The 27,906-nt window shown below is 40.0% G+C and overlaps 1 protein-coding gene across 1 annotated transcript; it reads left to right on the forward strand.

Moving 5' to 3' along the window:
* On the forward strand, nt 1-27,713 carry wars2 (tryptophanyl tRNA synthetase 2, mitochondrial). The gene is made up of 6 exons (XM_005475337.3): nt 1-137; nt 15,709-15,969; nt 18,496-18,576; nt 21,156-21,238; nt 23,637-23,755; nt 26,907-27,713. The coding sequence occupies exons 1-6, from the start codon at nt 33-35 to the stop codon at nt 27,353-27,355; spliced, it is 1,098 nt and encodes a 365-aa protein (XP_005475394.1). The 5' UTR covers nt 1-32; the 3' UTR covers nt 27,356-27,713.
* Nucleotides 27,714-27,906: the final 193 nt, after the last annotated feature.

Genomic DNA, 27,906 nt, shown 5'->3' on the forward strand with positions numbered 1-27,906 from the left:
ACAGCCGCCGTAGTTGGAAGCTGCACTCAAAGATGGCGCTCCCCATGCGGAATAACTTGAAACATTTCCCCAGATTCATTCAGAAGTTAAACTCGCCGAAAAGGTTGCTTTGCGTAGGACTTCGTCCGGAAAACAAGGTATGCTTTGCAAGAAAGCTGTTGTAGTTATTCACGAGCTTCGTGGGTGAAAAATTCATATGCAATAAACGCTGTTCTGAGAAGAGTTTCGTTGAAAGCGATGCTTTCGGTATTTATTTCGTGTTGAGAACTCAAAGAAGGTCAGCTAATAAATGAGTAATGCACATTAACAGGTGCATTACGCTTTGAAGCAGTTTAGATGTGCCCTAGGTGTTATGTCTGTTTCTAATAAACTCATGCACACAGTAAACATGCTCTGGTTGCTGCAGCAACACACTTGACGTGTAGTTCTTTACAAGGAAGGTGGAAAAATTCAATAGAGGTGTATTATGGCAGAGACTAGAATTTGCAGATTAGTCAGCCTTGCATATGTCCTATTTCGATCCAGTCCGTCTCATGCATGTGCACCATGAAGTGCTGTTTTGCAGACTAAAGGATGTATTCACAAATCTAACTGACATAATGCATCGAACTATGTTGGGTCACATTATCACCATTGTTTCCGTCATCAGAGATATGTCTGTGACGTTAGTCAGGTGCTTCTTATTTCTTCTTTTATTCCCGTTAAAAACACTTTCTTATTAGGTAAACTACCATAAGCTCATTAGAACCTAAACATCACTCTGATACATTGTTTTTATTATTTTTTCCTGTAGCCATGTCACTGATTTCTAAAAACTAAAAGAGAAGTATCAAAATCTGGCAATAAAACGCCAGATTCTTTATTGTGTTTACTTTATGATTAGGTGTTTGCCTATATTAAGAATTTTCTTTAGACAGGGTTCTTTTCAGGGCCTGGCAAATTTATCTTTCTAAGAGTGGAGTTCTCAGAGACTGCTGATTATCCTGTGGTCAAAGCTTATTTCATAAGGAGCTCATGCCTTTGCTGTTGTTGCACCAAAACTCTGTAATAACCTCATAAGGGACCTGAGATAAGCTTCAACTGTGGCTGTTTTTAAATTTGAAATTAATTTGGGTTATTTCATGTAAACACTGTGAGTGAATGTAGTGTCAGATTTTTGGAACCTGTTTATTCTGTTTTATATTAATGTAAAGCTCTTTGGCTTTAAATCTGGTTTAGGAATAACATTTTCTTACTTATTTAAACAATTGAAAACAACGTGTTCAGCTACTGACAGAAGGTACAAATAATGACCTGTAAATGAGTGGCTGGACACCCACCTTTACCTGATGTATTACCGAACAAAAGCAGGTGCAGCAGACTTGTGTAACAAAGCTAATGTCAGTAACTACATCATCTTCTAGCATGTTTATAACCCATTTCTCTTTTTCACTCGTCTCCATAATCTTCCTGTAGCCACTTTGATCTTTTGCTTATACCGAGACTGCTGGCTTGCAGCTGGCCCTGAGCTCTGGTTAGCTTTAGCCACCTTTCCTTTGTTAGCTTCTTTAAAATACCCACGTTCAGCTGGGTCGGGCTGATTTTAGTATATGATTAGGTTTGTTGTTAGCAATATTTTTGTGGTGGATTACTTTGCCAAGCTGTGTGTCTTTACTTACAGCGGAGAGCTTTCATGCTAATGACATACTACTGTGTCACTGTACACAGTATGAAGTATGAAAAGTACTGACACTCGTTTTGGCACAATGATTATATGACACTCTTTAGTCGGCGCTATCAGATTTCTTCTTGTTCAAAAGAAGAAAAATACTCGTACTTTTTGTTGCACTCAGGATGAAAATAAAGACAGATGATATTAAATTCAGGTTCCACACCCTGGAAATGCATATTCTCACTGAAGCCTCATGAATACATGTAAAAAAACCCAACTATTCTTTAAACTGCTGAAATGTAAAGTTTGTAGCAATTTTCCATGGCACTGACCAATAGATTCAACTTAATAAGTTTATCATTATTATTATTGTTGTTGTGTTTTGTTTTTTAAGTTGATTAATTCAACTAGTTTTAGAATTTCCAAATTCAGAATTAGACCCATTCTGGAAAAATTACGGGAATTCTGGAAATCAATCTAAAGTGATTAAAATGATGTGCAGTGTGACTATAACTGGCTGGGATGAAGCTAATGTGTATCTGGAAAACTGCTGACGATGTGGGAAAATGTTCTGATCTCTTCTGAACCTGGAACGCCTCATTACACCTTATGTTTATTTTTATTCTGTGCAAGAATTCAATCATCCAATATTCTTCCTTTGGCTGGAGGAATATTGGAGGCTGGGGCCGTAGTTTGGAACTTATGGGTGTAGCCAGCTGACATTTGATCCTAGACTTTCTTTTTCTTTGAGTCAGTTTACAGTCAGGCTGTTAATGCATGCAAATGAAGATAATTTAAATGATCATGTGACAATTGCTGATGGTTTTTACACTGCATTTTAATTTTTTTGCTGTCCACATGCACTGTTTATCTGAATTGGTGGTATATAAATAGAATAAAAGTGAATTGTATTGAATGTAACTATGATTGATTCAGTCCAAGACTTCAGCCATAAATCAGACAGTTTATGTAAAGATTTAAAATATAGATCAAACTAGAACAAAACATAGTTTCACCCAGTCCCTGTTGGAAAGGCATTCTGGGAAATGGAGGAAGTAAACTGAGATCGAATTAAGCAAGCAAAACATGGTGTCACAGTTTTTTTTTCTTTTTTCTTATGAAGAGTCATTTAGTGTGATTTTGGTTTCTGCATGAGTTTGAAGATTTATTCTGTGATGTAACACGTCGTATTTGTTCACTATTTTAGTAGTTTTCATTTGCTCGTCTGGCTTGAGTTTGTTTTGCGGAGTTTATTTTCCTAGTCTGGCATGTGACATCACATCCTCAGTAGCACTCCTTAAGTGTACCTTTTTGACTTCAGTGGATTCGAGAAACACGCCTAATATAAGTCAGCTTAGGGTTTCTATCATTGTGCAGCTGCCCTTGCGAAGCAAATGATGTGTTAAGGCAAACGATGAGTCCCTTGGCACACGTAAAAACAACCAGTTTGTTTCAGAGTAACAACAATGCTAAATATTGAGTTGTTCTGGCATGTCTGTGCACCTCCAAACTTCACCCATCTGCTCAAAACTCCACTGCTGGTTGATGTACGAGCTGTAACACAGAATCTGCGTTCACTGCCATCTCGTCTGTATTTTGTTAAGCCAAAGTCTCTGGAGGGGCCGGAGAAGGTGTGCGACGAGAGGGGAGGAAGGGGTGGAAAGCTGGGGGGGAACTCTGAAAGCATCACAGCAGTGCTTCATTACCAGCAATAACATCAGAAATGAAGTGTTGGTTTTCATTTGTTTTAATTTTCTCCAAATGTGGACGGCCGAGTGCAAACACGAGCGTGCTCACAATGCTCCGAGGTGTGATGTGCGTCAAACAAGATGCTCTTTTAGAGGTTTTTCTGCACTGTAAAAAGTCAGTGAGCCTCAACGGACTGACACAAAGATGAAGTGTGACCGTTTGTCAGATGCTTTTGATTTGGAGAGAAATGTTTGTCGGCTGTGGTTTGCTTTTAAATATTGGTCTCCTAGTTAGAATTCACTCTTGATGCCTGTTTGGGAAAGCAAATATCAGCGAGGAAACATCAACTTGCCAAACACCAAATGTTTAAATGTTCATCTAGGGTTTGAGAGTAACGAAATTTCTATTCACTGTATGTCCTGTACATATGGCAGAATTGACAAATAAAGTTGACTTTGACTTTGACTTTGACCAAGGCCTAAAGTTAAAATGTGTTTTTGTTTTGCTTTGTTTTTTGCAGTCCTGGCTGGCTGGATGAACGAGTTAGAAATGCATGTTTTTCCCAGCTTTTTTTGGTGGTGAGAGACATTGCAGCTGAAAGGTATAAAATGTCTTAGAATGCAGTTGTGATGTCTGATTAGTGCATCAATTCCAAAATAATTTCACGAATTTTGCAGATGAACTTCTTTTTTTGTTTTAAGTCTTGAGATCAAAACTCTAGTTGTTGTCACTGCGTTGGACTGGAGCCTAACACCAGTCTTCAGAGGGAAGAGGAAACTACACAGCCTGTGTCTGGGACAGCGTGGTGATGAATTGGATGCCCATCACAGAGGCTGCGTACAAAAGGGGAAGAGCAGGGCTGTAGTTTCTAAAGAAGCTGAGATCCTTCAGTGTGTGCAACAGTCAGTACTAGGCTGTGCTGGCAGAGCAGCATTGGAGCTGTGCGATGACTGAACTGAATAAACTCATCGGGATGACTGGCTCTGCGATTGGCTGCAAACTGGACACTTTAGCAAGGTCACTTAACAAACTGTAATCCATCATGGATAATCCCGACCAACCTCTCACCGCTTGCTGGACATGCAGCAGAGAAGCTTTCTAAAGGGCTCAAGCTACATCTGTACAGTGTAACACATCTAACAGGGAATCATCTGTTTTCTCATTATAATCACTTATTTCAACTTTGCACTGTTACAACTCTTAAAACATTGTTACACTAAACCACTTTAATGCCATCGTTGTTTTTTTTTCCATTACTACTTCTTCTTCTTCTTCTTCTTCTTCTTCTTTTTCTTCTTCTTCTTTTTTTTCTTTTTTTTTTACAAGAACTTTTGCAGTAAGTAAGGTATATCTAAATTTTTTTTTGTTTTTTAAATTTCATCTTGTGAGTTCCTTAACCAGGAGTCTTTCTCATTACAAGCACATGAGACGAGGTATTAGTCTTAAAAGATTTTTAAGACCGATACAGGTATTTGATGATTTAAAAATCCAAGATATTGGCCGATATTTTTTTCTTTTCTTTTCAGACATAGGAAACAAACAAATTTCCCAAATATTTGTAATGCATAATTATTTATGAGACCTTAATAAAAAAATATTTTAAAATGCAGTTTAAAAATAACTAACTCGTTTACGCTTCAGGCTCTTGGATTAGCTCGTTGTCGTGTTTGTGGCGTTCGGAACACAGGGAAGCTTCAGAGCGCCCTCTGTTGGAGTAACTATGCAACATCAACAGTCATAACATGAATAAATAGTTTTCGTCCTGCATCTTTACTTTTTAATTACATTTTTTCTGTTATATCGTTAATATCGGATAGCTGGTACATCAGTGGAGCTCTGTCAAACTCGATATATTTACTGTTTAGTTTTTATGTGTCTAAATTAAATAAAAAAGAAGCATTAGGTCATTTTTAATATAGTATTTATTGTCTTACACTAGCTTTTAGAGGTACTGTGATAGCTTTTTTTGTCCTCAAGAAAATAAAAACAAAAATAAAAAACAGTTCTCAGTTAAAAATAAGCAAATCTTTATATAGAAATCTTTGTATCTTTGCACTTGAGAAACTGCAGATTTGTTTGGATAGCACTGAAATATTTCTACTCTAACTCTACAGCATTATAATTACCTCACATCCTCACATCACTTGTAAATATATTTCTCCCCCATCCAGGCATCCCCAGCCTGTGCTCCCGTTATTGGTTGATATCAGTCATGTCAGCCTCCAGCTCCAGGAAAGAGGAAGTGACTTCTAATTTTTCTCTCCGTTCTCCTCGACTCCACGTTCACTTACTCGAGTGTCAGCTAAAACCATTAGAGCTGTTCCCACACCACACGGGAGGGGCCTGCGAGAGCGCGGAAACACAGTCTCTCCTTTGAGGATGTTCATTAACTGCCCTATTTATTTTCAACTGTCAGAAAAGCCCGCTAATTCTCAGCAGTCCCTCCTGTGTAATTAGGTCTGTCGTAATCATTCTGCAGCCGGGGCCCTCACTCAGATGCCGCGCACATTACCCGTTTCTTAAAGCAATCCCATATGTCAGCGTATTCGTTTGGATAATTTCATATAGCCAAGTCGAATTACAGAGTCGCTCCACAGGCGTGCCCACAGTGGTACCTGACAAATCTTACTAGTTCTTCCATGCTTCAGCTTGTGCTGAATGCAGCACTTTTTCCCAAGCTTCTGACATTTTTAATTAAAACCAAACGAGTATCTGATATTGTGCCTTCTGAGTTGCACTCAAATCGAGAGACACTGCCTTTGGAGACGGAAATGACTGCACTCTTCAGAGGTGGAGGTTCACCCTGAGTGTTACTTTAATTACATATTGTCAAATTTATGACGTGTGCGCTGGCTAGGTTTTTGCTGTCTTGTGACGCTTGCGTGTTTTTCTTTTTGAGTTCCTGTCAGTCATTTGTTTCCAGCAAGTGAAATGAAATGAAATTAAACATATCCATTGTCAACATTGAAAGGGAAGGAAATGGTTTAATGAAGCTATTTCAAATGGCTTGAACAGAGCCAAAGCATGGCAGTAAGTAGCTCTGGTATAAATGTGTTTATCTAAGAGTGAAAAAATTGCATTATAAACGAAGTTTTCCAGCTGTGCACAGCTGCTGTTCTTTGGATCGTTTTTGTAGGCAAACTGGTTTGGCTCTAGCAGAGCTGAACTTGAGCTGGGTTGTAGTCAGTGATCCTGCTTTTGGATTGATTCAACTTTTGTGAGAAGGATAAACCTTTATGATATTAAAATTAGGATGCTAAATGGTTTGCTGTGAATGGTTAGTTGGTTAAAGTGAAAGGTGAGCTGAACTTCCCCCTCCAAAAAACTGCATTGGTGTGTTTGTCTGATGCTGCCTAATTATTTGATAAATACTAATACAGCTGCTTTGCATTTCTAGTATTTGATTGGTCCATGAAGTTCATGGGCCCACTGTTTAGTCTGAAAGATTTGTGAACACTGTTGCATGAAAAACAGTGCTTTATGATGTCTTTACAACAGCTTCAATGTCATCTTACTCTGATTGTAGATTATTTAGTATATACGTCTGTATGTGTGTATGTGTGCTCTCTTTAATTATGGGGTGACCAGTCTGAATGAAACTTTTTCAAACACCATCACACATAAAATGATTATTAACATCTATATATTTTTAGAAAAGATGTATTATAAAAGATCATTTTTTTATTTTTGTAAATATTATGCTAATTTCCTCATCCACAGGATGGCTAGTTGAAATTACTATCTGCAGTGGAGATTTGGTTTCTACCTCTTGGTCATATAGCTGTAGATGTTACATACATCCAAGAGATGGAAGGGTTGGCGATGCAGTGGTTAGCACCATCATGTCAGAGAAAAAAGTTCTTGGGTTCAAATTTACTAGCGAGCCAGTAAATTTGGAGTTTGCGTATTCTCCCAGCTTTTTCCCACGGTCCAAAGACATACACTTAAGGTTAATTGGTGTTAGTAAATTGGCTGTAGGTGTGAAGGTGAACGTGAATTGCCTCTGTGTGTGAGGCTTGTGATAGACTAATGCCCTGTCAAGGGTGTACCCTGCCTCTCATCTCATAATAGCTAGAATGGGCTCCAACACCCCCTCCGCTATCCTGAATTGTATAAACAGAAGGAATAGATGCCTGATGACTAATTTTCATCACAAATTATCATCCCTTCAATCTTAATTTCAATTACTGCTAATCAGCTATCCCCAACCCTTCCCATTCTTTTGAGTTTCAGTGAAGTAGACGTTGTTCTGCTCTGCAGATGTGCTGTGAACTGGAGGGGAATCTAAACAGAACCTGCAGCAGCTGCAGAACTGGTTTATGTGCCATTGGCCCAAGTTCAACAAGGCTACAGAGCTATTCAGATGTCCTAGCTAACTGCTATCCAAAGCTGTGAATTGGGCATCTCATTAGAGAGGCAGCTGATCATTTCTGTGTTGTTTATTTGTCACAAAATATCTGTACTTACATTTGCGAAAGAAAACTGTTTAATTTTTTATTCATTATTTTAAGGAAGTGTGATTGTGCCCAAAAGATGCGTCCACCTGTGCATGCATCCTTCCCTCCCCTGCTGCCAACAAATCAAATGGAAGTCTGTGGGAAACACTGAGATGTGGTTAAAAATACTAAAGTATTCAAAAGTAGTCTTTTAAATTTTCGTTAGGAAGATGTTTTATTATGAGCCTTAATGTTAAATGGTGTGAAGTTTCTGCTTCTTTGGATTAACCATCTTTCACACGTGTTATGTATAATAACATCAGCACCTAATAGGACACTGTCATTGATACACTATCGGTTGTCAGTGTTTGTCACATCCCATAAACTAGAAAAGTCATTAAATGTTTAGTTTCTAATGAGCCAGATCCAAGTTTCCTGTCTTAAGTAGGCACCGGTCCTCTTGATGATCTCCCCCCAGGCTGTACAGAAGTCTGGTTTCTTCAGAAGCTGCAGACATTTAGGACTGGAGGCCGGAGCTGCCTCTGCTGCCTGGTTATTTTTGGAGCACTGTTGAGCCCTGTCTGCGGGGAGTGCTGTTTTTGAAGGGCCTCCAGTCCCATTAATCAGCCAAGGGACCCCACGGCGCGAGCGGGCCCCGAGCCCTGGCCTGCCACACTGCAGCGTTCTGTTCCTGTACCCCCGCTCTCTGCACAGTGTGAAGCTCAGAGGAACCTCATCAATCTCACCTGTCCCACACGTCAACCGCAGATTTAATCAATTGCTCCTTTTGGGCCTTCTCTTCTGCTGCCCCTCCAATCCACTCTATGGGGGGAAAAAAGGAAAAAAATGCCTTTGACTGGACTATAGTCACAGCCTGATTTTTTTTTTTTTTTTTTTTTTTTTTTATCATATTCCTTCCTCTAATATTTTATCCTGTTCTTCTGTCCCCTGCTTTATCCAGCGCTCCATTTACTTTTCTTCAGTTAATTTCATCAATACACGTTCATGGTGTGTGCACATTTTCTCTGTGGTCATATGGACTTTGTTTCACGTTTGAGTGTATCCTCACATTGGCTAAACACACACATGCTTTTAAGAATAAAGGGGTGAGGATGGTGGGGAGTACAGTAAGCCCTATTTCCTGTTTGATACCTGACTGAAGTGCAGCTCTGTCGGTTGCCTGCTTTAACAGGTCCCTAAGTGAGCGAAAGACAGAGATGAAGAAAGATATGTGGGTAAAGAGGGGGGCTCTGTGTCAAAGTGTATTTCAGCATGTTGGCGTTAATGGGGTGCCTGCAGTGCCCAGGACAGAATAAGAACACTGGATCCAATGTGCAAGACACTCAGCGGGAGCGCAGCGAAAATCCTCCATCCGTGGGCCCATCTCTGTGCTCCGCAGACAGGGTTAGATCTGGGGTGCTTTGCTTGCCCACAAAGAGCTGATGGTAATTCACAGCAGGGAAAGCAGCGATGCTCCCAGAGGTGTTTTTTCTTTTTTTCAGACGTGCTGAAATTGGCGTAGTAAAAAGGTGGTGACTGTCGTACCTCCTCCTGAGCTCCACGGTGAGAGAGATATCAGTGGACCACGCCAGGACACTGAGGCTCTGATATGATGTATGAGCTCTGAAAAGCGGTCTAGAGGAGATCTGAGAAGAGAAATGAGGTGTTATGCAAGTTTTAGCTCAACCAAAACCATGGCTGTGATTAATAACATAACTAGTTCGAGACTGTCGGGTCACACTAGCTGGAAGCTACAACTGCTTGATAGCAGCAGTACTAGTAATAATAATAATAATAATAATAATAATGATGATGATGAAGCTGTGGTCTGTTTTGGCTTTTTTTTTCAGATTGCATAGCAGCTTTAGTGAACAAAAGTAACAAAAGCATAAATTCTGCACAGTTGGCCATTCTCACATGTAGCACAAAAGGAAATGGTCTGCGTGAAGTTCTCGCAACTGGAAATTGGTTTAGAAATTGAAGTTTGCACTCTTATGTGCGTCTGCAATGATTAATGTCTAGATAAAATAAAGGAGTGCTGGGGATGTGTAAAACCACGACTAACGTAAGACCTCAGAGAATTAGGAAATCCCAGCTTGACATGATGTGTAAAAGAGTGGGTGCTTTTCTCAGAGACTTCAGATGAGGTGTACATTTATTCTACGTTTCGAAGGTAAACAAAGTGTGATAGTATCAGCTGGAAATGTAAAAAAACAAAACAAAAAACAACATTGCTCTCTAAGTAGGCAACCATGAAGGAGGTTTTCCACAGAGAAAACTTTTCGATCGCACTTTGTCCAGTTCAGCCTAAATGTGAGTTGGAAGCATCCAAATGTTTGGCCTTTAATCTAGCAGAGGGAAATCATATATATGATTTTTTTATTTAGTGTAGATTCAAGCCCAGAGTCTGTGTATCCACTTTTATGCATCTGCTCCCACTGCTATCTGTCATTTTACACATTCCTCGTTAAGGACGTAATTTCATTGTAGCTTGCACTCAGTCAAATGATGAATCCAATATTTGTCATTTCCCAATATGCAGTTGTTCCAGTGCTGCGGAATACTTTGGAGAGAAGACGGAAATTTTCCTGGAATGAGACTTTCTATTAAACTGTGGGAAAGCAATCACTGATTTCTCCTCGTCTTCAAATGATTGGAATGAAGTGGCGCCAGTGACAGTTGTTTTCCATTTAATAATGCAGCTTGCGCGTGGGATCTAAGTCATGTTACTGTTTTTGATAGGCTGGCTGATAGTGTTCTTTCCACTTGATGCGAGCTGTCAAATTCACATGGACAGACACCTTCACAGCTTCACTGATGTTGATGTAGGCATAGACTACACGTGCGGACATATGTCTGTTTGCACATGATCGCTATCCCTACGGATAATACCACACACGCGGACAAATGAACACATATTCCCGGAAAGGTAGTGCAAGTGTGAAAGCATGGCCTTTTTAGTGTATGTAACCTTCTAGCTGTTGGCGTTAATGTCACACACACATGGTGCGTAATGCATTTAGCATATGGCAGACGTGGATGAAGAAAGCTTTCGTCGCCTTTGCGACGGTGCGGTCTGAAAGCACCACGCTCCTGTCGGTGTAAAAATATGAGGCGAGAATGGCCAGCCTTTTCCGTGTCTGCTCCGTGTCTGCTCTGTGTCATCAGCAGGTATTCAGCAACTATGAGAATGAGGCAGAAAGAGACAGAAGTGGAAAGACAATAGAAGAAGACAGATAACACTGCTCAACAGAGGTTTGCTTGTATAAAACGGAAACTGGACAAGAAGGAAGTGTTTTATTTGTTAACTAAGAATTAACGTCTGCTGTTACTCAGACTTTTGTCTCAGTTATTTTTCTTTTTGTTTTTTGTTTTTTTCTTGAATTGAGAATATGTGAGCCAGACACCATCTGTCATACTCCAGGGAGGGCGGTGTTGTAAGGCCAGCTGGCCAGAGTTCCTTCACTTTGGTGGCTGAAAGTGTTTTTTTGTTTTGTTTTTGGAATATTTCAACCCACAGAGAGTGTCTGTTCTGTTCTCAAATAAAGGAATAAACACAACACATTTGGTCCAAAATATTATTTACCTCAGAAAAAAATGATCAAAGAACACAACAAGAAGCACCCCAAGAGTGCAAAACCTCTGCCAAGGCAGCTCACTCTCTGGGCAGTATTTAGTTTGAAGGGAATGGTATTGTACATACCATAGCATACCATACCATACCATACCATACCACCTTTATTTATAAAGCAATTGAAGTGGACCCTTCATTTTATTTTCTTTGGTCTTCTTAAATGTACTTTGAAAAGTTTGTAGTGCAGTAAAAACAATTGCAAATTGCAGCTTTTATTATTTCCCCTGTTGAAACATATTTTAACATACAAAATGTTGAATATAAATATTTTTTAACATTTTTTCTTTGTAGATGTAATACATGTATCTATTTTCAGTGTTTAGTGCAATTGCTTTAATTATTTAATAATAAATATGTGAATAAGTAAAAAAAGGTTTTGATCCCAAGTTTAATTTAATTAAAAAATTATTCAGCGAAGGCACATTGCACATGTATTTAAATGATTAAAACCTGTTACTGTAATGTACATAACAAAATTTATATTATTATTACAATCATAAGAATCATATTCTTATAAGCTGGGTCTGGATCATTGTAGGGTCTACCTTACACTATAAAGCACCTTGAGGTGACTGTTGTTGTGATTTGGTGCTGTATAAATAGAACTGAATTGCTTCAGTTCTATCTATTGACTTTGTTGGAGGGGTAAAATGTGACATCATATTGTAAGAATCATAGTTTCTGAGTTTTAAGGCTTTTTCCAGTTTAGACCAATAAAATATTAAACTGACCTTGAAGGCCATTGGTGGATGTAAGATTGTAAACACGATCCCACTCTACACCCCTACAAAGTTTTATCATAATTCATTCAAAACTTTTCGAGCTACTGTGATTACAGACAGAAATACACGCTGGTGAACTCTATGAAACACATAAGCTCCGTGGCAGAGGTGATATTGTAAAATAGAATAACTTGTGATTTCTAGCATTTTGTAAATGGCCAAACTTTAGCACTATTTTATGATGGTTTCAGGTCTTTATTAATATGTTTAAATCTGGTTTAGAGTAAGAAATATATTTGATTTATCTTACTGGAAATTGTCTAACATACCACTGGGAGTCATTTAAAGATGTAAGGTCAAGCACTATACAAGTATTTCACAAGTTATTGAATTAGCTCAGGTTTAATATAGTGCGTGGCAAAAGTGTGCTTGTTGATAATATTTTATTACTGTTGGCTTTGCAGCGCCGTATTCATTACAAACATTAATTGCTTTACAGCATTTGCTGTCGCCTCTGTCATCGTGCTCCAGTTGATTTACTTACTTGCGTAGGTTACTTTCTCCTCCAAGAGCTATAGTGGCATGTGTTTAAAGACACTTTCCTCAGACCAAAAGTAACACAGAGGTGTCTGGCGAAGTGGCTTAAAGCGCGATAGCCCATGATTGCCCAGTGGCTAGTTAGCTGTGGCGTTGACTCTCTTTTGACACTCGATTGGCTCAAATGACACCATTACCATGTCTGCATGGCTAATGGCCTCCCCTGGGGGCCGGAGCAGAAGGGGGGGAACATGCGTTTGGCATGTCAGCTCGAGGTGAGAACACACATGAGCCAGACTCCGGGTCCCGTCCGCACCCAAATCAATCCTGACACCTCTTAAGAGGCTCTCAGCATCAATGGCACTCCAGCGCAATTACCCTGTCGGTAATGACATAAGCACCCAGTTCCTTCCTGCCTCTCTCTCGCTGGGTGGAAAGCTGCTCCCTCAGGCCAGTAGATGGAGACTTTGTGGACCAACGCTGGCCTCCCAGCAGTTGTTATTCGATCCCTCAGGGTTTAAAGATGTAGAACCTCTGGGCTACGCCGGTGAGAGAGCAACTGTTATCTGATCTCAGATGCTGTGGTGAGCCTGTCCCTCAGTCAGATTGAATGTGATTTAGTTCAGCAAGCTGTCAAGATAACTGATTTCTGAGCGGTGACTGAAGAGGATATCCTCTGAAAACTTCAGGTTTTAATGATTAGTTATAATAACCTTGAAAAGTGCAGCTGGGGAACATATGATCGCCAGTCAGATTTTGAGGCGATAACACAGAGATCCTGTGGGCTTTGTGGGGTTGGGGGGAGTTTTTAAAATGGGCTCTTCAGTCAAAACGTCCAGGTGTTGCTGTTTACAACCCATCAGTGCTATCTCATATAAAGCTTAACATATTTTCTTTGAAAATGACTGTGAGGTTATTACATAAAATCTGACAGTTTAGCACAAGTTTCGTTTTCAGAGGTTTTGGATAGACATAACTTGGAGCATACAGAGGTAGTAATAAGTGGGGAAAATCCAGTCCGTGGTACAGAACTGAAAACTATTGAGCACCTTCTAAATGGATGTTGTGGTAAGATTGATTTGTCAGCTGCTGACTCTCTTCCTTTGCTTCTTGCCAGCATATTCAAAGCATATTCGTAGGATAATTTTTTATCTTGAACGCTGCATTAAAAGTACAGCCTCCACTTTCCATCCAATAAGACCCCTACATGTTGGTATAGTGGTGGGATCCTACAACTAAAACAATGCAGGTTCTTAAACTGTTCTGAAACTTACACAATTTGAGATCATCTAGCAACTTTAATGCACAGACTGTTCATTAAACACACATTCTTAATATATTGCAGTGATACTGGTACTGGCTCACAGTTATCTACTATTTGTGGATTGAGGTGCTTGAGCCATACACAACACCTTGTGTAAAGTCCTGTAAATTGCCATACTATCTTTAAATTCATGGATCCATGTAGTTATTTAAAACTACACTTCCAGATTTGTATTCCATTGTATTTTGGTACACCGGTAATAACACACCTGTAACAATGCAGCCCATGAACCTTCCTTTTTTTTTCTAAAGCAGGCAATTGGCAGGTATTTCTGGCCACGCAGTCATCCTGCAGACCTCAAAGGTCTAGTCCTCAGGCATGCGGTGGTTCTTTTTATCTACCTTGAGCATTCATCCAAGCCACTTCTGCCGGGAACTGAATCCTTGTCTCCACTGTGGGCTGTTATGTGTATTACCCAAGCGCCAAAGATTTTGTCTTTCTGCCAGACCAACAAAAACAGTTCCAGTCTGCGTTCATGTGTCTTTCTGCTCTGTTGAAGCCCTAATCTACTGTGTAACGGCTTTGGTTGAAAAGCCCTAGTTTGGGATGCCAGCGTGGTTTCATGTGTCATAACAGGTGCCGCTCTGCTTGCCCTCTAATTGTATCGTGTGGTGCCACAAGCAGAGGTTAAGACTCTTGCCTAGCAAGGCTAATTGAAAGCCAAGGTTCAGTGAAGCCGACTGATGCCAGGAGAAATGGGGTGTTTGGCCCCAGTCAGACTCTGCAGGAAGAGAAATATAGTTTTAGTCCAGTGGTACAACCACCAATACTGATCTCCCTTTTTCAATTGGTGAATGTTGAGAGCCTGCTGCTGTCTCTAAAATAAGGTCCTTGTTTTAATTATAGAAAAAACCCCTAACTCTATGGTGGGCTGCTGTTGTTATATGTGATGTATTTATGCTGTTTTTTTATCCCCGTTTTTTGTGCTGCTTTCTGTTGCGGTAATGAAAGGCTCTGAAGCTGGTTGGATGGTTGTAAGTGATATTGTTGGCCAATGAGGTGATGCATTCTTTGTGCTGGATGTGTTTGGGAGAGAACAGAGGTGCTAGCCATGGAGTTAGCATCTTAGTAATACAAGCATGACTGCTAATGGCCCCCAACCTGCCAATAGTTTAACACTGACACTTCGGCCTCTACAGGCTTCTTTCTAGTTGTAACTTTCTCCCTTTTGAAGGATCTTTTGTCTTGGCCTTAGCTTTGACTTTTAGAGTCAACCAAGCATTGCTGCGCTAATTTGGAGACATTGATGTTATAGGCACTGTTTTAAGAACATAAGTTAATGTGCTTAAAAAGGGATGATATTAAACTTTGGCTCTATTTCTTTCCCCTCACTGGTCTCAGCCTCCCCCTGAGCCTGGTTCTGCCAGAGATTACTTCCTGCGATTAGGGAGTTTTTCCTTCCCATTGTCACCAAGTGCTTGCTCTAGGGGGTCGTCTGATTGTTGAGTTTTTTTGCACCTTGCGGCCACTGTTGTTGTGATTTCGTGAAACTAAAATAAAATTGAATTGAATAAGATGTGCTTCATAGGTATATGTTCTTTATTTTAAGAGAGACTAGTGTTCAGAGGTGTGATGAAGACAGTGGAACATCTTTGATTGCTCGTGGTGATTATACATGACACTATTTGTAATTACATTTCCATGATGTTATTTCATTATCAAATCCAAAGTGCTATAGAGCCAACTCGAGCATATTCCTTCTTCTTTTTCCCCAGGAGGCTCCAAGAAGTGGCCGTGTATTCTCAGGGATTCAGCCTACTGGAGTGCCCCACCTGGGAAATTACCTGGGTGCTCTGGAGAACTGGGTGTCCCTGCAGCACCAGTACCCCTCAGTCCTCTACAGCATTGTGGATCTGCACTCCATCACCCAGCCCCAGGATCCGACGCAGCTAAAGAGTAACATACTGGACATGGCTGCCAGCTTGTTGGCCTGCGGTATCAACCCAGAGAAAGCGATACTCTTCCAGCAGTCTCAGGTGAGTTGGGCATGTTTGATTGATGCCATTTATAAATATATATGATGTGTTATCCTTGCTGTGTAGTTCCCTGCATAGTGTGTTGGATGCATATACACTTCTATCTATAAATGAATACTCACAGGTGCAGAAAGTACTATTTATATGTGATAAACACTGCAAGCTTACATGTGCTTTGCATGTATATATAATTCAGATTTCACACTCATGTCTGCAGAATATTTTTCACATTTCATGTGGTTATCACATAGAGAGCACATCAGTGTTTGTTTATGAATAGAAGTGCCCTTTTTTGTCTTTTTGTTTTGTTTTTTTAAAGCCGGGCAGCTTCTGCTCTCATTTCTGGTTTTTCAAAGAAGAAAATCGGTTTATTTTCGTGATGTCGACTCTCATATTTACCTTCCTACATGCTGACAGACCCCAAAATGTTTATTTCCTTGCTCCTGATTCTTATCTCCAGTGTGTGCTCAGCCAATTCACAGAGCCTGTAAAAACACAAACTGACACAAACCACCGTTAAGTCCTTCTTTAGGCCACGTGAAGAAACTGAGAAGGATAACGACAAGTCTTAACATTTGCAGCACTTCAGCACATCAACTCCGAATTTAGGCTTGAGCTCACACTGACGATGGAGAGAGAAATCAGAACAGCTGTTTGCTTCTCCCCTGACACCACATGTGTATTTTTCTTTTCTTACTTACAAGTTAAGTTGGGTGGGTGCGTGTGTATGTGTGGATAGTTCAGTCCATCTGTGTTTCTTTGCCACCCACTCCTCACACACACACACAAACACAGAGTCCTATTTTTATTCTTGTTTAGCTTCATGCCACATAACTTGGCAGCAAGGCGACCCCTGTGTTGAACACGCCCGCTCCACATGTAAAAATACGATGGCCGCCCAAAGAAAATACTGGACTTAATTGAAAAAATGCAAAGAGTTGGTGACGAGCTGAACTCGGAGGATTTGCGGATCTGCTGATTCATTGACTTCATTTTTTAATACCACTGAGTTTTATAGAAGTATTGAGCAGAAAAGTGGATTTACTGTGTTGGGACAACTGTTAGCTGTTCTCTAAAATCCCTTCTTTGCAGTCCTAAGGAGCTGCTGCCATGGCTGTTACTGTCAGTCTAATGCCGATATGATCCGCAACATTAGCATATCTCTCGTTGCGGGGCTTTCTTACGATACAGCATGAATGGAGGCTGTGTTTTTACTAAGCCTTTTAAATATCAGCGTTTTATTGCACTGTTCAAACCATATCCTTGCCCTCTCTTTGTTGTCATCGACATCTGTCCCATCTCTTGTCTGTCTGCAGTGTGTAATGCATACCGGCCCCCTACATGCTAGCCTGAAATCCTGCTTTATGTTCCTGCTGTCTGCTGTTGACATCATGCTCCCCAGAATGCTTTTCAAGCTGCAAGAGACGGAGAGGATGGCAATATAGTCAGCGTCCATAAACTTTAATTTGCTGAAGCACAAGGATATTTCCTGCATCCACACACACTGGCTGTTAGACACAGAAGCATTTTTTTTCACATCGGGTTAATTTACTGCTACCAGATGCATCAGCTACACTGCATTAACATTCACCTCTTTGTGTTGTGGGTTATTTGTCCACATGTAAAAACTATTTCCTTAATCCTCTAATTGAATAACCAACCTACCTCCGCTGAGAGTGAATGGTTATCTGTGTGTATGTGTTAGCCTGGCGAGCTGTGCAGGGTGTACGCTGCCTCTGGCCCTACGGCAGCTTTGATAGATTTTGAATTAAAAGATTTCAGTTATGAGCTTCTGAGAAAGCGCTGCTGTCCATATATACAAAGTTCTTTTCACAGTAGCTGTAATTTGCTCCCAGGATTATTAAAAAAAAACATGGATAAAGGTATAGAAATCCAGTGTATGAAGTTTAGGCTGGGTCAGTTTTTAGTCTGCCAGTATTTATTTGTTAATATCCCGCTTATTAAAGACATTAAAAAAGACTGATAAAATGAGTATAAGCCTACAGGTGAGAGTGGGTGCACCTGTGTGACAGATGGAGGTGTAGAAAGGCAGTATTCTTCTCTTCCACTTAGAGGCGCCAGGGAGTTACCCTCCTTTTCCTCCACCCCAGCTGTCCCGTGGATGACTTTTAATCCATCCGTCTGTGTTTGTTTAATCTGCCTGCGTAATTTATTTCTTCTGTTTATCTCTTTGGTGCCTCCCTGAGGTTATAGGCTCTCTTCTTTAATTAACTGGACTAAGCGGTGCAGTGAGTTCAACGTGCTTGGGAGTTTGCATGTATACAGCAGCAGGAGGCTGGCTCTTGTACACATGTAACAAACAGTGTTGGTTTCTGTTAGATTTCATGTAAAGAAATCTCGTCATGACTTCAGCTTATAAGGTACCGACTGGTGAGCCAACAAGTTCGTAGATATTTGTGATTCAGCCATATTAATATGTAGTGGTAATATTATTAATATTGCAGCCTGATGAGCGATTGAAAGGTGTATGCTGACGTTTGGATGTGTCCCCACTCGTCACTGCAGGTGTCCGAGCACGCTGAGCTCTCCTGGATCCTCGGCTGCCTCACCAGTATGCCTCGGCTCCGCCACCTACCACAATGGAAGGTGAGACTCTCAGATCTTCTCCAGCAGACACTCGTGCATAAAATGATCACGCACAAGTCTTCATTTGTGTTGTTTGTATCGGTGCTCATTTTAAAATAACAATTATAATTAAAAAAAATTACTGTGTACTGTGGTACAGATTTCACTCATACAGCACCAGCATGTGGACATGAGTAAAGAAAACTATGTCCTTCTGTACCCATCTGTACTCCTCTGAGCCTGGACCTTCTTGAGAGGTCTTCCTGTTAAAAGGGAGTTCTTCCTCCCCATTGTTGTTGCTTAGTATGTATATGTCTATAAGTGTTATCTTTATCATGTTAAAGATGTCTTGCATGTATCCACAATCAACAAAATGTCATAAAACATTCAGAATTATTAAAAAATAATAAAATACAATGCAAATGCAAACAACCAGTTAGCCTATTGGAACCTTTAGAGATGTAGAAAAGTTGTTACTATGAGACATTCATGTCATTGTTGTTTAAGGACTGAGTAATATTTGTGATGCATTATATTTTTATATGTTTTCATAATCTTGTCTCTTTTGTCTTTTACTGTGCAAACTGAATTGATTTACTGACACATAAATGTGATGATAAATAAGAAAATGCTATATTGTCTTTGCTAAACGAGCTTGATTTATTTAAATGTGGCCTGTTAAAAATGCAGTAATGCTTTACTACGAGCATCTGTCAAAATTTAAAGCAATTCATTCAAACATTTAAACGTTGAACGGCTGAGAAGGAGCAAGTGCCGCGGTGGTCGGGCGAGCTAGTGAATAATGACAGAAGGGCGTCGGTGAGAAGAAAATCGTTAATCAGAGCAATAAAATTATTTTTATTTTCTGATCGTTTCACGCTACGCTTCTGAACTCTATTAAACGCAACCACACCCCCGCACAATGCAGGAAAAGGGCTTCTCGGTTGGATTTCGCATGGTCTCTCTGCTCTCCGTGTGTGGGTGTGTATGCTAGCACTGCTATCGGTCAAACAGACACACATCTGCAGCTCTTTACACATCAGTGACAGACGGAGAGCCAGAGTTGTAACCTGGTCAGTGTGATTTTAGAGACTTGGGATCTATGCACAGCCTGCATGTAGAGGCTTCAGCCCAGAAACTTTCCAAACAAATGGAAAAATGAGGACATACACTAATATAAGCTGGATGTTTCTGGCAAAGCGATGACTCGGAGGTATAACTTCTGTATATATTTATACAATATCTACAATATCTTTTAAAGCAAAAATGGTGTACCTGCAAAGGAGTATTTATTTTTGATATCAGTTAATTAATAATGATACATAAAAACACAAAAACACAGTCATATTTAGCTTTTAAGCTGCAAAGGGAGTTTGTAATGTTATATCTATTTGCCCTCATGGCTACATTTGTTAGTGTTATAACTATGTTATTACACATAACATTATGCAGGGATGCTTAAATTATTACCATGTAAAAATTGATCCAGTATGTTTTCTTCAGTTCATGTGAAACTGGAATAAAAAAATGTTTATTCACCAATAAAAATAACATTTTATGTTTTAAATGAACCTTTTCTTGGTGTTGTAATTTCCTTTGCTGCTCGGTGCAAGCAGTTCAATGCAAAAGTTAAAAAGCTTTATGTAGCACACCTTGAAAGTTTTTCATTATGTCCCCAGTTTGCCCTTACTGTTTCTGGATGATATAGATTGTGAGCGTTTTATAAATGAATAACGGTTCACTTTTATATATATCTTCGTGCAATTTGTATGCATATTTCTGTACATTGTTACCTGTATATACGAAATTCAGTTGCTTATGTATATATAGGACCACTTTGTGTCTTCCTTCTATATTTTATATTCCCTTTGCGATAAGAGCTGTGCACTACCCAAAAACATAATAAAGGTTAAATCACTTCCTGGCATTTGGAGGAAATACTGGTAAACATTTAGTGGCTAAATCCTTCAAATTGTTGTACTCTTATAGACTGCAAGTAGATGCAGTGGAAAAACTATAATTTCATTGTGCAATAAATTTAAAATTGTGACACAACTTCAGCACAAAAAAATAAATCTGGATTTTTGTAACTGAAGTGATATTTCGAACCATAAATCCCACCGTATCAGTTCTTACCTTCAGTGGATCACTTACAAATTATATTAATTCCTCTGTTTTCTCTTAAGTTTCATCATGCCTGTGCATTTTTATTTTGTTTTTCTGCAGCATTTCCCACATTTTTAATTCATATAATTTTTCCCCCCACCTGCATGCAGTTTTAATACAGGACGAGCGAGGATCAACAGAGCTCACGTCTCTCTGCTCTTGTTCTCTGTTGCTCTTTAGAAAACACCTTCGTTTACCCAACAGATGAGTTGATTTCAAAAATGGTGGAAAACGCCGTGCAAATTCATCCGTACCCCGTTTGTCTCAGTCGATGAGTCGTGAAAGTGAAAATGGCTCTTTATGGGGAAAAGGAAAAAAGTCAGCTTGAGTCCATCTTTCTCCTGTCTGCTTCTATGTCTGGTTGCTTTTAGTGTTTCTGTCTCATCGTTGTTCTTTTTCTGCTTCAACTTGCTTCCCTCCGTCTTTTCCTCCAGATGAAGAGCAAAGTGAAGAACGAAGGCAGCGTTGGTCTCTACACATATCCCGTCCTCCAGGCTGCCGATATTCTTCTCTACAAGTGAGATTTTCATTCAAGTAGCGTACAGTTATATTATGTGTGTGTGTGTGTGTGTGTGTGTGTGTGACAGTCAGATAAATGTTGCTATGCTTGCATAAGCACCAAACTTTCAACTCGTATTTCTTAGGCTGTGTACCCTACGCATTCACGGCTTTTCAAAAGACACTCATTAGCCATTCCTTCTGTGAATAACTGATTTTTATATTCCAAACTCTGTTAAAGAATTTTAAAAACTAATTTTTCCTCTATCATTTACAACTTCTTCATGTAAAGATTGACTGTTACAGTGTTTTCTGTCAGGCTTCCTTATTTTACTTGATGGAGATGAAGGTACGAAACCATGAAGGGGGATACATCCCTGCTGAAAGCATGGCTTGCAGCCTTTTGCAGACATGTGCGACCATCCTGTGCTCATAAGCGCATTAATCTTAGCAGCTGGAGCACAAAACAAACAAACAAAGGAACTGCAAAAGAGGTCTTGCTTAAGTATCGGCCCATAAATGACAGTATACAGTATCTCTCACTGAGGTATTACTTTAACAGCAGTTTCCTCTTAATGTTGTAGTTTCTTGTGACTGTTAAGTTTTATATTTTTACTTATGGTGCTGATAATTTATTGGGGTGGAGGTGGATCAGCAGGTAGAGCAGGTCATCTACAGATCGGAACGTTGGTGGTTTGATGCCTGGCTGCTCCAATCTGCTCCAGACTGTAAGATACTGAACGCTGAGTTGCTCCCGTTGCATTCATCTGAGTGTGAATGTGTGTGAATGTTTGCTAGAAAGCACTTGTATGTAGTAAAACGTTCTTGCATAAATGCAATGTGTGAGTGAGACATGGAGAAAGTAGAATTGAAAAGCGCTATTTAAGAACCACTGCAGTTTACAAACCCCAAACAAAGTCCCAACTTTTAAACGGACCCTTTGTGTTTTGCCTCAGAGAGATTTGTGTTTTTAGCATCAAACCCTGATGTAGTTTGTGTAAATGTCTGGGTCATAATGTATCTTCATCACTGGTTGTCCAGCAGCGTGGAGCAAAGTAGCAAAAAGCTAAGCTAATCTTTTTTCACTGTGTTTTTAGTGCATCTTTAAAGTAACCAGTTAAACTTCTGCTTCATCTTTGCATTCTTCTGCAGTGTTGGGGCAACGCTGATGTTTTTACATTTATTCAAAGATAGTGCCTTTTCCTTGTTTTGCGTTCCAGTCCATAATGTGTGCTAAATATGAACCTGGAAGCTAAAATCACCTCCACTAACATAAGAAAGAATGAAGTGCGTGAATTAAAACAGTAACTGCAATGAAAAAGGAGCAGAGCCAGTAATCCACATAACAAATACCAAACACTGAGCCTACTAACTTATACTGATCGTGAGCAGTGCGCTAATCTAAATATTTTTATCATTTGATTTATTTTTGCAAGCTCAAATTTGACGTCTTCTGACAAATATTCACTGCACAGAGCCTACAAAATACTGTTTAGCAGAGAAGTTTGCCCATAATACAAAAGAACAGCAACATTTTTGGATACTTTTGGTTTTATTTTTGAGATCTCCGCCTCTAAGTTTAGTACTTTTTTTCTCCTTATTATTCACAACACAGAAAATCAATTCCACAGCATCTTTTTTTTCATTTTTATTTCTTTTTTTTATTACAGAGGCAATGTTCCTTTTAATCCACAGCACATGCCAGCTGCTCTCAGAGGCCATTTCTCCAGCAGAAAATAATTCCAGTGCAAAGTGTTCACAGTGCGATCTGTAATTTATCACGAGTAACAGGGACGGCGTGTCTGGCAACGAAGACTGCTGGTGAAAATTTGTTGTTTTTAATATCTCACCTCTGCTGCGTGGGGGTGGAAAGAGAAATATAACGTGCAGATATCTCCAGATAAAACCTCAAAGTAGAGATTATAAAGAGGAAAAAAATGCATTCTGTAATTTCTTTGCCTCTGACGTGTTCGTATAAATATCAGTGTCACGATTTCTGGTGGAAATTTGTCTGAGACAAAGAGTTTTGTGTGATCTGTGAGGTGCAGCCTGCTGATGAGGCGTCAGTGGGCTTTCACGTGAGATGAGTTGGTTGGGTTATTGTCTCGTAGCGTTTCCAAATTCGCATTTAGAAGGCATCTCTTCAGCTGTTTCTGGTTCAGCAGCCATATATCCAAAAGCTCATTTCCTGTGGAGAAACTGTGATGTAGCAAAGTCTCATCTCTAAAGAGAAAATTAATGAACTGCTTCCTCCTCCAGTTACAGAGTTGCCAAACACATGCTGAAAAAGTCTCCTGCAGTGACTCCAAGTGTCTCCAATTTGTCCTTGCGTCTCGCTGTGTATTTTAAACTCTGTGCTGTCACAGTGCTGCACGGATCGCGTCTCTAATGTGCTGCTGTGGAATCGTCTCTCTCAGGTCCACTCACGTCCCCGTCGGAGAAGATCAGGTCCAACATTTGGAGCTGGTTCAGGATCTTGCTCGCATCTTCAACAACCGCTACGGAGAGCTGTTCCCTGAACCCTGCGCCCTGCTCAGTAAGAATACATGGCATGATGGCGTGTGTACACACTCATGATTTTAGCTTTTTAAGGTCAGCTTCTTAAAATCACGTAGCTCTCTGGTAGCAGCAGCTTTACGTTCTTATGTAGAGAATGTCATCATGTGACATTAAAGTCGCCTGTTTTAGTCTCTTTAGTCTTTAGCTCTGTACGTGAGGCCTCACTTGTTCGATGGCCTTACACTGCATATACCAAGTGTTTATATTTTCAAATGTGCTTGTTGCATTTTTTGAAAGCGTTTTTTTATTTGCTAAGGGTTGCACATAACTGCCTTTAACTGAAACAAGCTGAGTGCTATAACTGAAGTGAGTGTTTTTGGAAACTAGAAAGTTTTTCTGTATTAGAAGTGAAGCTTTCTTTCTGCCTTTCCGTCCTTTTTTTTTCTTGAATTATTGTCTCCTCTGTCGGGAAAGTTTGTGATTGATTGGTTCAGTTTCTCTTTATTTATTTATTTATTTTTTATTGTTGTTCCTGATCTAGAGCCAGGAATCTTTGAAAGTGTATTTTGCATCACATAAAGAGCAAAACTGGCAAATGAAACTTAACTTAAATAGCTGAAGAAAAGGCGCTAGTAAGATGCTTGTGGGCCTAAAGCCTTCCCTAAAAGACAGTCATGGCTGGTTTAATCTTCCTGGAGGATTAACATGAACAGACAGGGTTTCCTCATTGCGACCTTATTTCTTTTTTTGTTTATCTGCATAAATAGATATCACATTCAAATGAGAAAACTGGGTGAAACTGTCTCGGTTTTATAAAAAAAAATATATCAGGAACTAATCCAGATCCACGTGTCCGTCTGTATCCAGGGAATTTTCAGCCTCGGAGGATATGTGCCGTCTCTGGCCGCTCGTGTTAAACAAAGTCCCAACGTTTGAATGGACCCTTTGTGTTTTGCTCAAAGAGATTTCTATCACTGAAGTCATTTTTAGCATCAAACCCTGATGTAGTTTGTGTAAATATCTGGGTCATAATGTATCTTCATCACTGGCTGTCCAGCAGCGCCGAGCAAAGTAGCAAAAAGCTAACTAAGCTAAACTTTTTTCCAGTGTTTTTAGTGCATTTTTAAGTAACCGGTTAAACTTCTGCTTCATCAGCAACGCTGATGTTTTTAAATCCATTCAAAGATATATTGCCTTTTCCATGTTTTGTAAACTAAGTCGGAGTGGGACATGCTGTTTAGCTAAAGCTAAAAACCACCAACTGCAGAGCAGCCAATCAGAAATTAGAGCGAGGTTCAGGGGAATAAAACTGACAAGATTTGAAATACAATGTGACGCCGTTATTATTAATATTTTCTTTTGAAACGTTTCCCAAAATGTACCAACCAAATGTTTTTATACATGAGGCCAACGTTTTGAAAGATCCCACCCTCCTCCTACTTTCATTCCTCATGATTAGCCGTATGGTGGAAGCACGGATGGAGTCAGTCATGTGTGCATTAGAGCTTTGATTAAAGAAATATTGTCTTCCTCTTGTATAATAATTAGGGAGGTAGATTTGGGGTGGATGTCATCAGGATGAGTTTAGAGATGTGTGTATACGTATATGTGTGTGTCCGAGTGTGTATGCACTCTTGCGTGTAATCAGTCGGCAGTATATAGCCGGTGGACCCCACCCTCGTTTCTTGTCTTCGCCATAGCAGAGTTGGCAGTCAGTGTCTTCCCTTTGAAACGAACCAGAGTCTTTTAATTTGCTTGAAATAAAGACATCTTGGCGTTGATGAACAGCGCACATGTGGCCTGCTTGTACAGGACCAAACAAAGAACTGGAGCTTGGAAGATGGTGGAAGTATGGGGATGATTTTAAGAGTGAAAGAAAGAATGAAAGGAAATACCGGCTCCCGTCGTCTGCTGATCACTTCACACTCGCATACGTCTGTTTCACACCGGGATATTTTTACAAGCACACACAAACGTGCCAGGCAATCATAATTCAGCCATCTGAACTTAGAGGAATAAATGAAAAATTACACCTAGCACCTGAAATCTCCCCAAAATGCAGATATTTTAATAATTAGACGTTTAAGTCATATTTAAAGGGGCCTGATTGAAACCTACGCCTTTTGACCATTTAACAAAATAAAGAAGAAACAAAGTCAGATTCTCTCAAAAAGCTGGGGCTCGCTTACATTGCTTTTAGCTGTCAGCTTGGACTTGAAGACAGGAGCAGAAATCTGCACTCTGGACTTTTTTTGACTTTGTTTTTCATCGTTTGGCTGACCTACAGTTTGATTAGCAGAGGCTGTTAAAGTTAAACAGCCTGAGACGAGAATGTGTCGACACTGCTCAGGCTTCTGCGTCCACCTTCTGTCTCGATGTAGATTTGGTGCAGGGTGTATTAAAACAAATCTCAAAAGGCGTTATTTTTAAAGCAATAGATTTCTCACGTGTTTGGATCTTTACTGGTGAACAGCTGTGGAATTAAAGCACTTTGAAGTCAAAATATTCTTTTTGGTACTCCCCTGTATTTCCAAACAAAGATGCTGGAATTGAGGAAAAAAATGAAAGTCAGGCTTTAGTAAATATGTATTTGTGTTTTTTTTTGTTGTTTTGACGGCAGACCTTTACCCGTGTTGCTTGGAGGTTATGGTTTTTGGTAGTGTTTGCATGCATATTATTGTGTCTGTAAACATGATTGGTTGAAAAGTTTTGAATGAATTCTTGTGAAACTTTGTAGGAGTGTAGAGAGGGGTCATACCAACGATCCGTTTAAATTTGGCTCTCGTCCACCAAGGTCCACTTAATGAGAAAAATCCTCATAACTTTGAAATTCTGATTCTTACAAATGTGATGTGTATTGTCAGCATATAGAAAATGCATTAAAAGTGTGTTTAAAAGATGAAAAAAAGATTCTATATACGAGTACATAGATAATAAATTCCCTTAAAAGTAAATACTGCCCAACGATTGAGCTGCTTTGGTAGACGTTTGCACTCTCGTGCTTCTTGTCTTCCTCTGGGACCAGTGATGCTCAGCCTCGCCTCAAACATCATAGAAAGCAAATGCTTTCTGATTTAATCAGAACCTAACCTTTTGAATTTTTCCACTCTTACGCGTCTCCTTTAGAAATGAATGTGTTGTTTATTACACTGACAGGTTTTCCTGATCCTTCTCCTTTCTATCTGCAGGCTCAACACAAAAAGTCAAATCCCTCCGCGACCCCTCGGCCAAAATGTCCAAGTCAGACCCCCAAACGATGGCAACCGTTTCCGTCACAGACACTCCTGACGACATCACCCTCAAGATCCGACGAGCCGTCACCGACTTCACCTCTGAAGTTACCTTTGACCCAGAGACGCGTCCTGGTGTTTCCAACCTGGTAAACATTCACGCTGCCGTGGCAATGATAAGCGTGCAGGAGGCTGTGTCTCAGGCAAGAGGATTGGACACTGGAGCCTACAAGAAGCTTGTAAGCGATGCTGTGATCCAAAGGTTGACCCCCATCAGAGAGGAAATCGAGAGGCTGAGGTCGGACCGGGCTCACTTGGAGCGAGTGCTGGCTCAGGGGACGTGCAGGGCGCGGGAACTTGCAGCACCTGTGCTCGCAGAGGTCCGACAGAGAGTGGGCTTCTGCTGAGAGACAAGAAAATGACTCTACACTGTGAGCCTCTCAGTAAATTACTGCAGCTGGTGGAAAAAGACTCAACTACAGAGTGATACTGGTCAGACTTTACAAGGGTGACTTCTTATTTTGCTCCGTGTATGTCCGCAGTGAAATCAAATTGGAAGCTCGTCTTTCGATGCAGTTGTTACATCCTATTTGCTTTTGCTCATGTTTTACATAATCATTCGCAGCCTGTTTATTTGCCTTCTGATTCTGGCTGTATGCATTTCCTCACAAACCATCGTTTTGATTTTATTATTATTATTTTTACAACATTTTATCTTCTTGTTGCTAACGTGTCCAAATAAAGATTTAAAAGTTGTGAAAAATGCTTCTCATTTAAAGCGTCTTCACTTACAAAAGTGAGCCAAGTGTGCTTTCACAACTAAAGCTGCAGGATTAAATACTTAAAAAATAAACAATGACATAATAAAAGGATCCATTCTAGATTAAACATGTGGAAGAGTAGCTGCAGACAAACAAATGCAACTCTTTAAAAGTTCCAGTGGAATCTGCGAGTGCAG

This window comes from Oreochromis niloticus, linkage group LG16 (assembly GCF_001858045.2).
Source record: "Oreochromis niloticus isolate F11D_XX linkage group LG16, O_niloticus_UMD_NMBU, whole genome shotgun sequence".
NCBI classification, from domain to species: Eukaryota; Metazoa; Chordata; class Actinopteri; order Cichliformes; family Cichlidae; genus Oreochromis; species Oreochromis niloticus.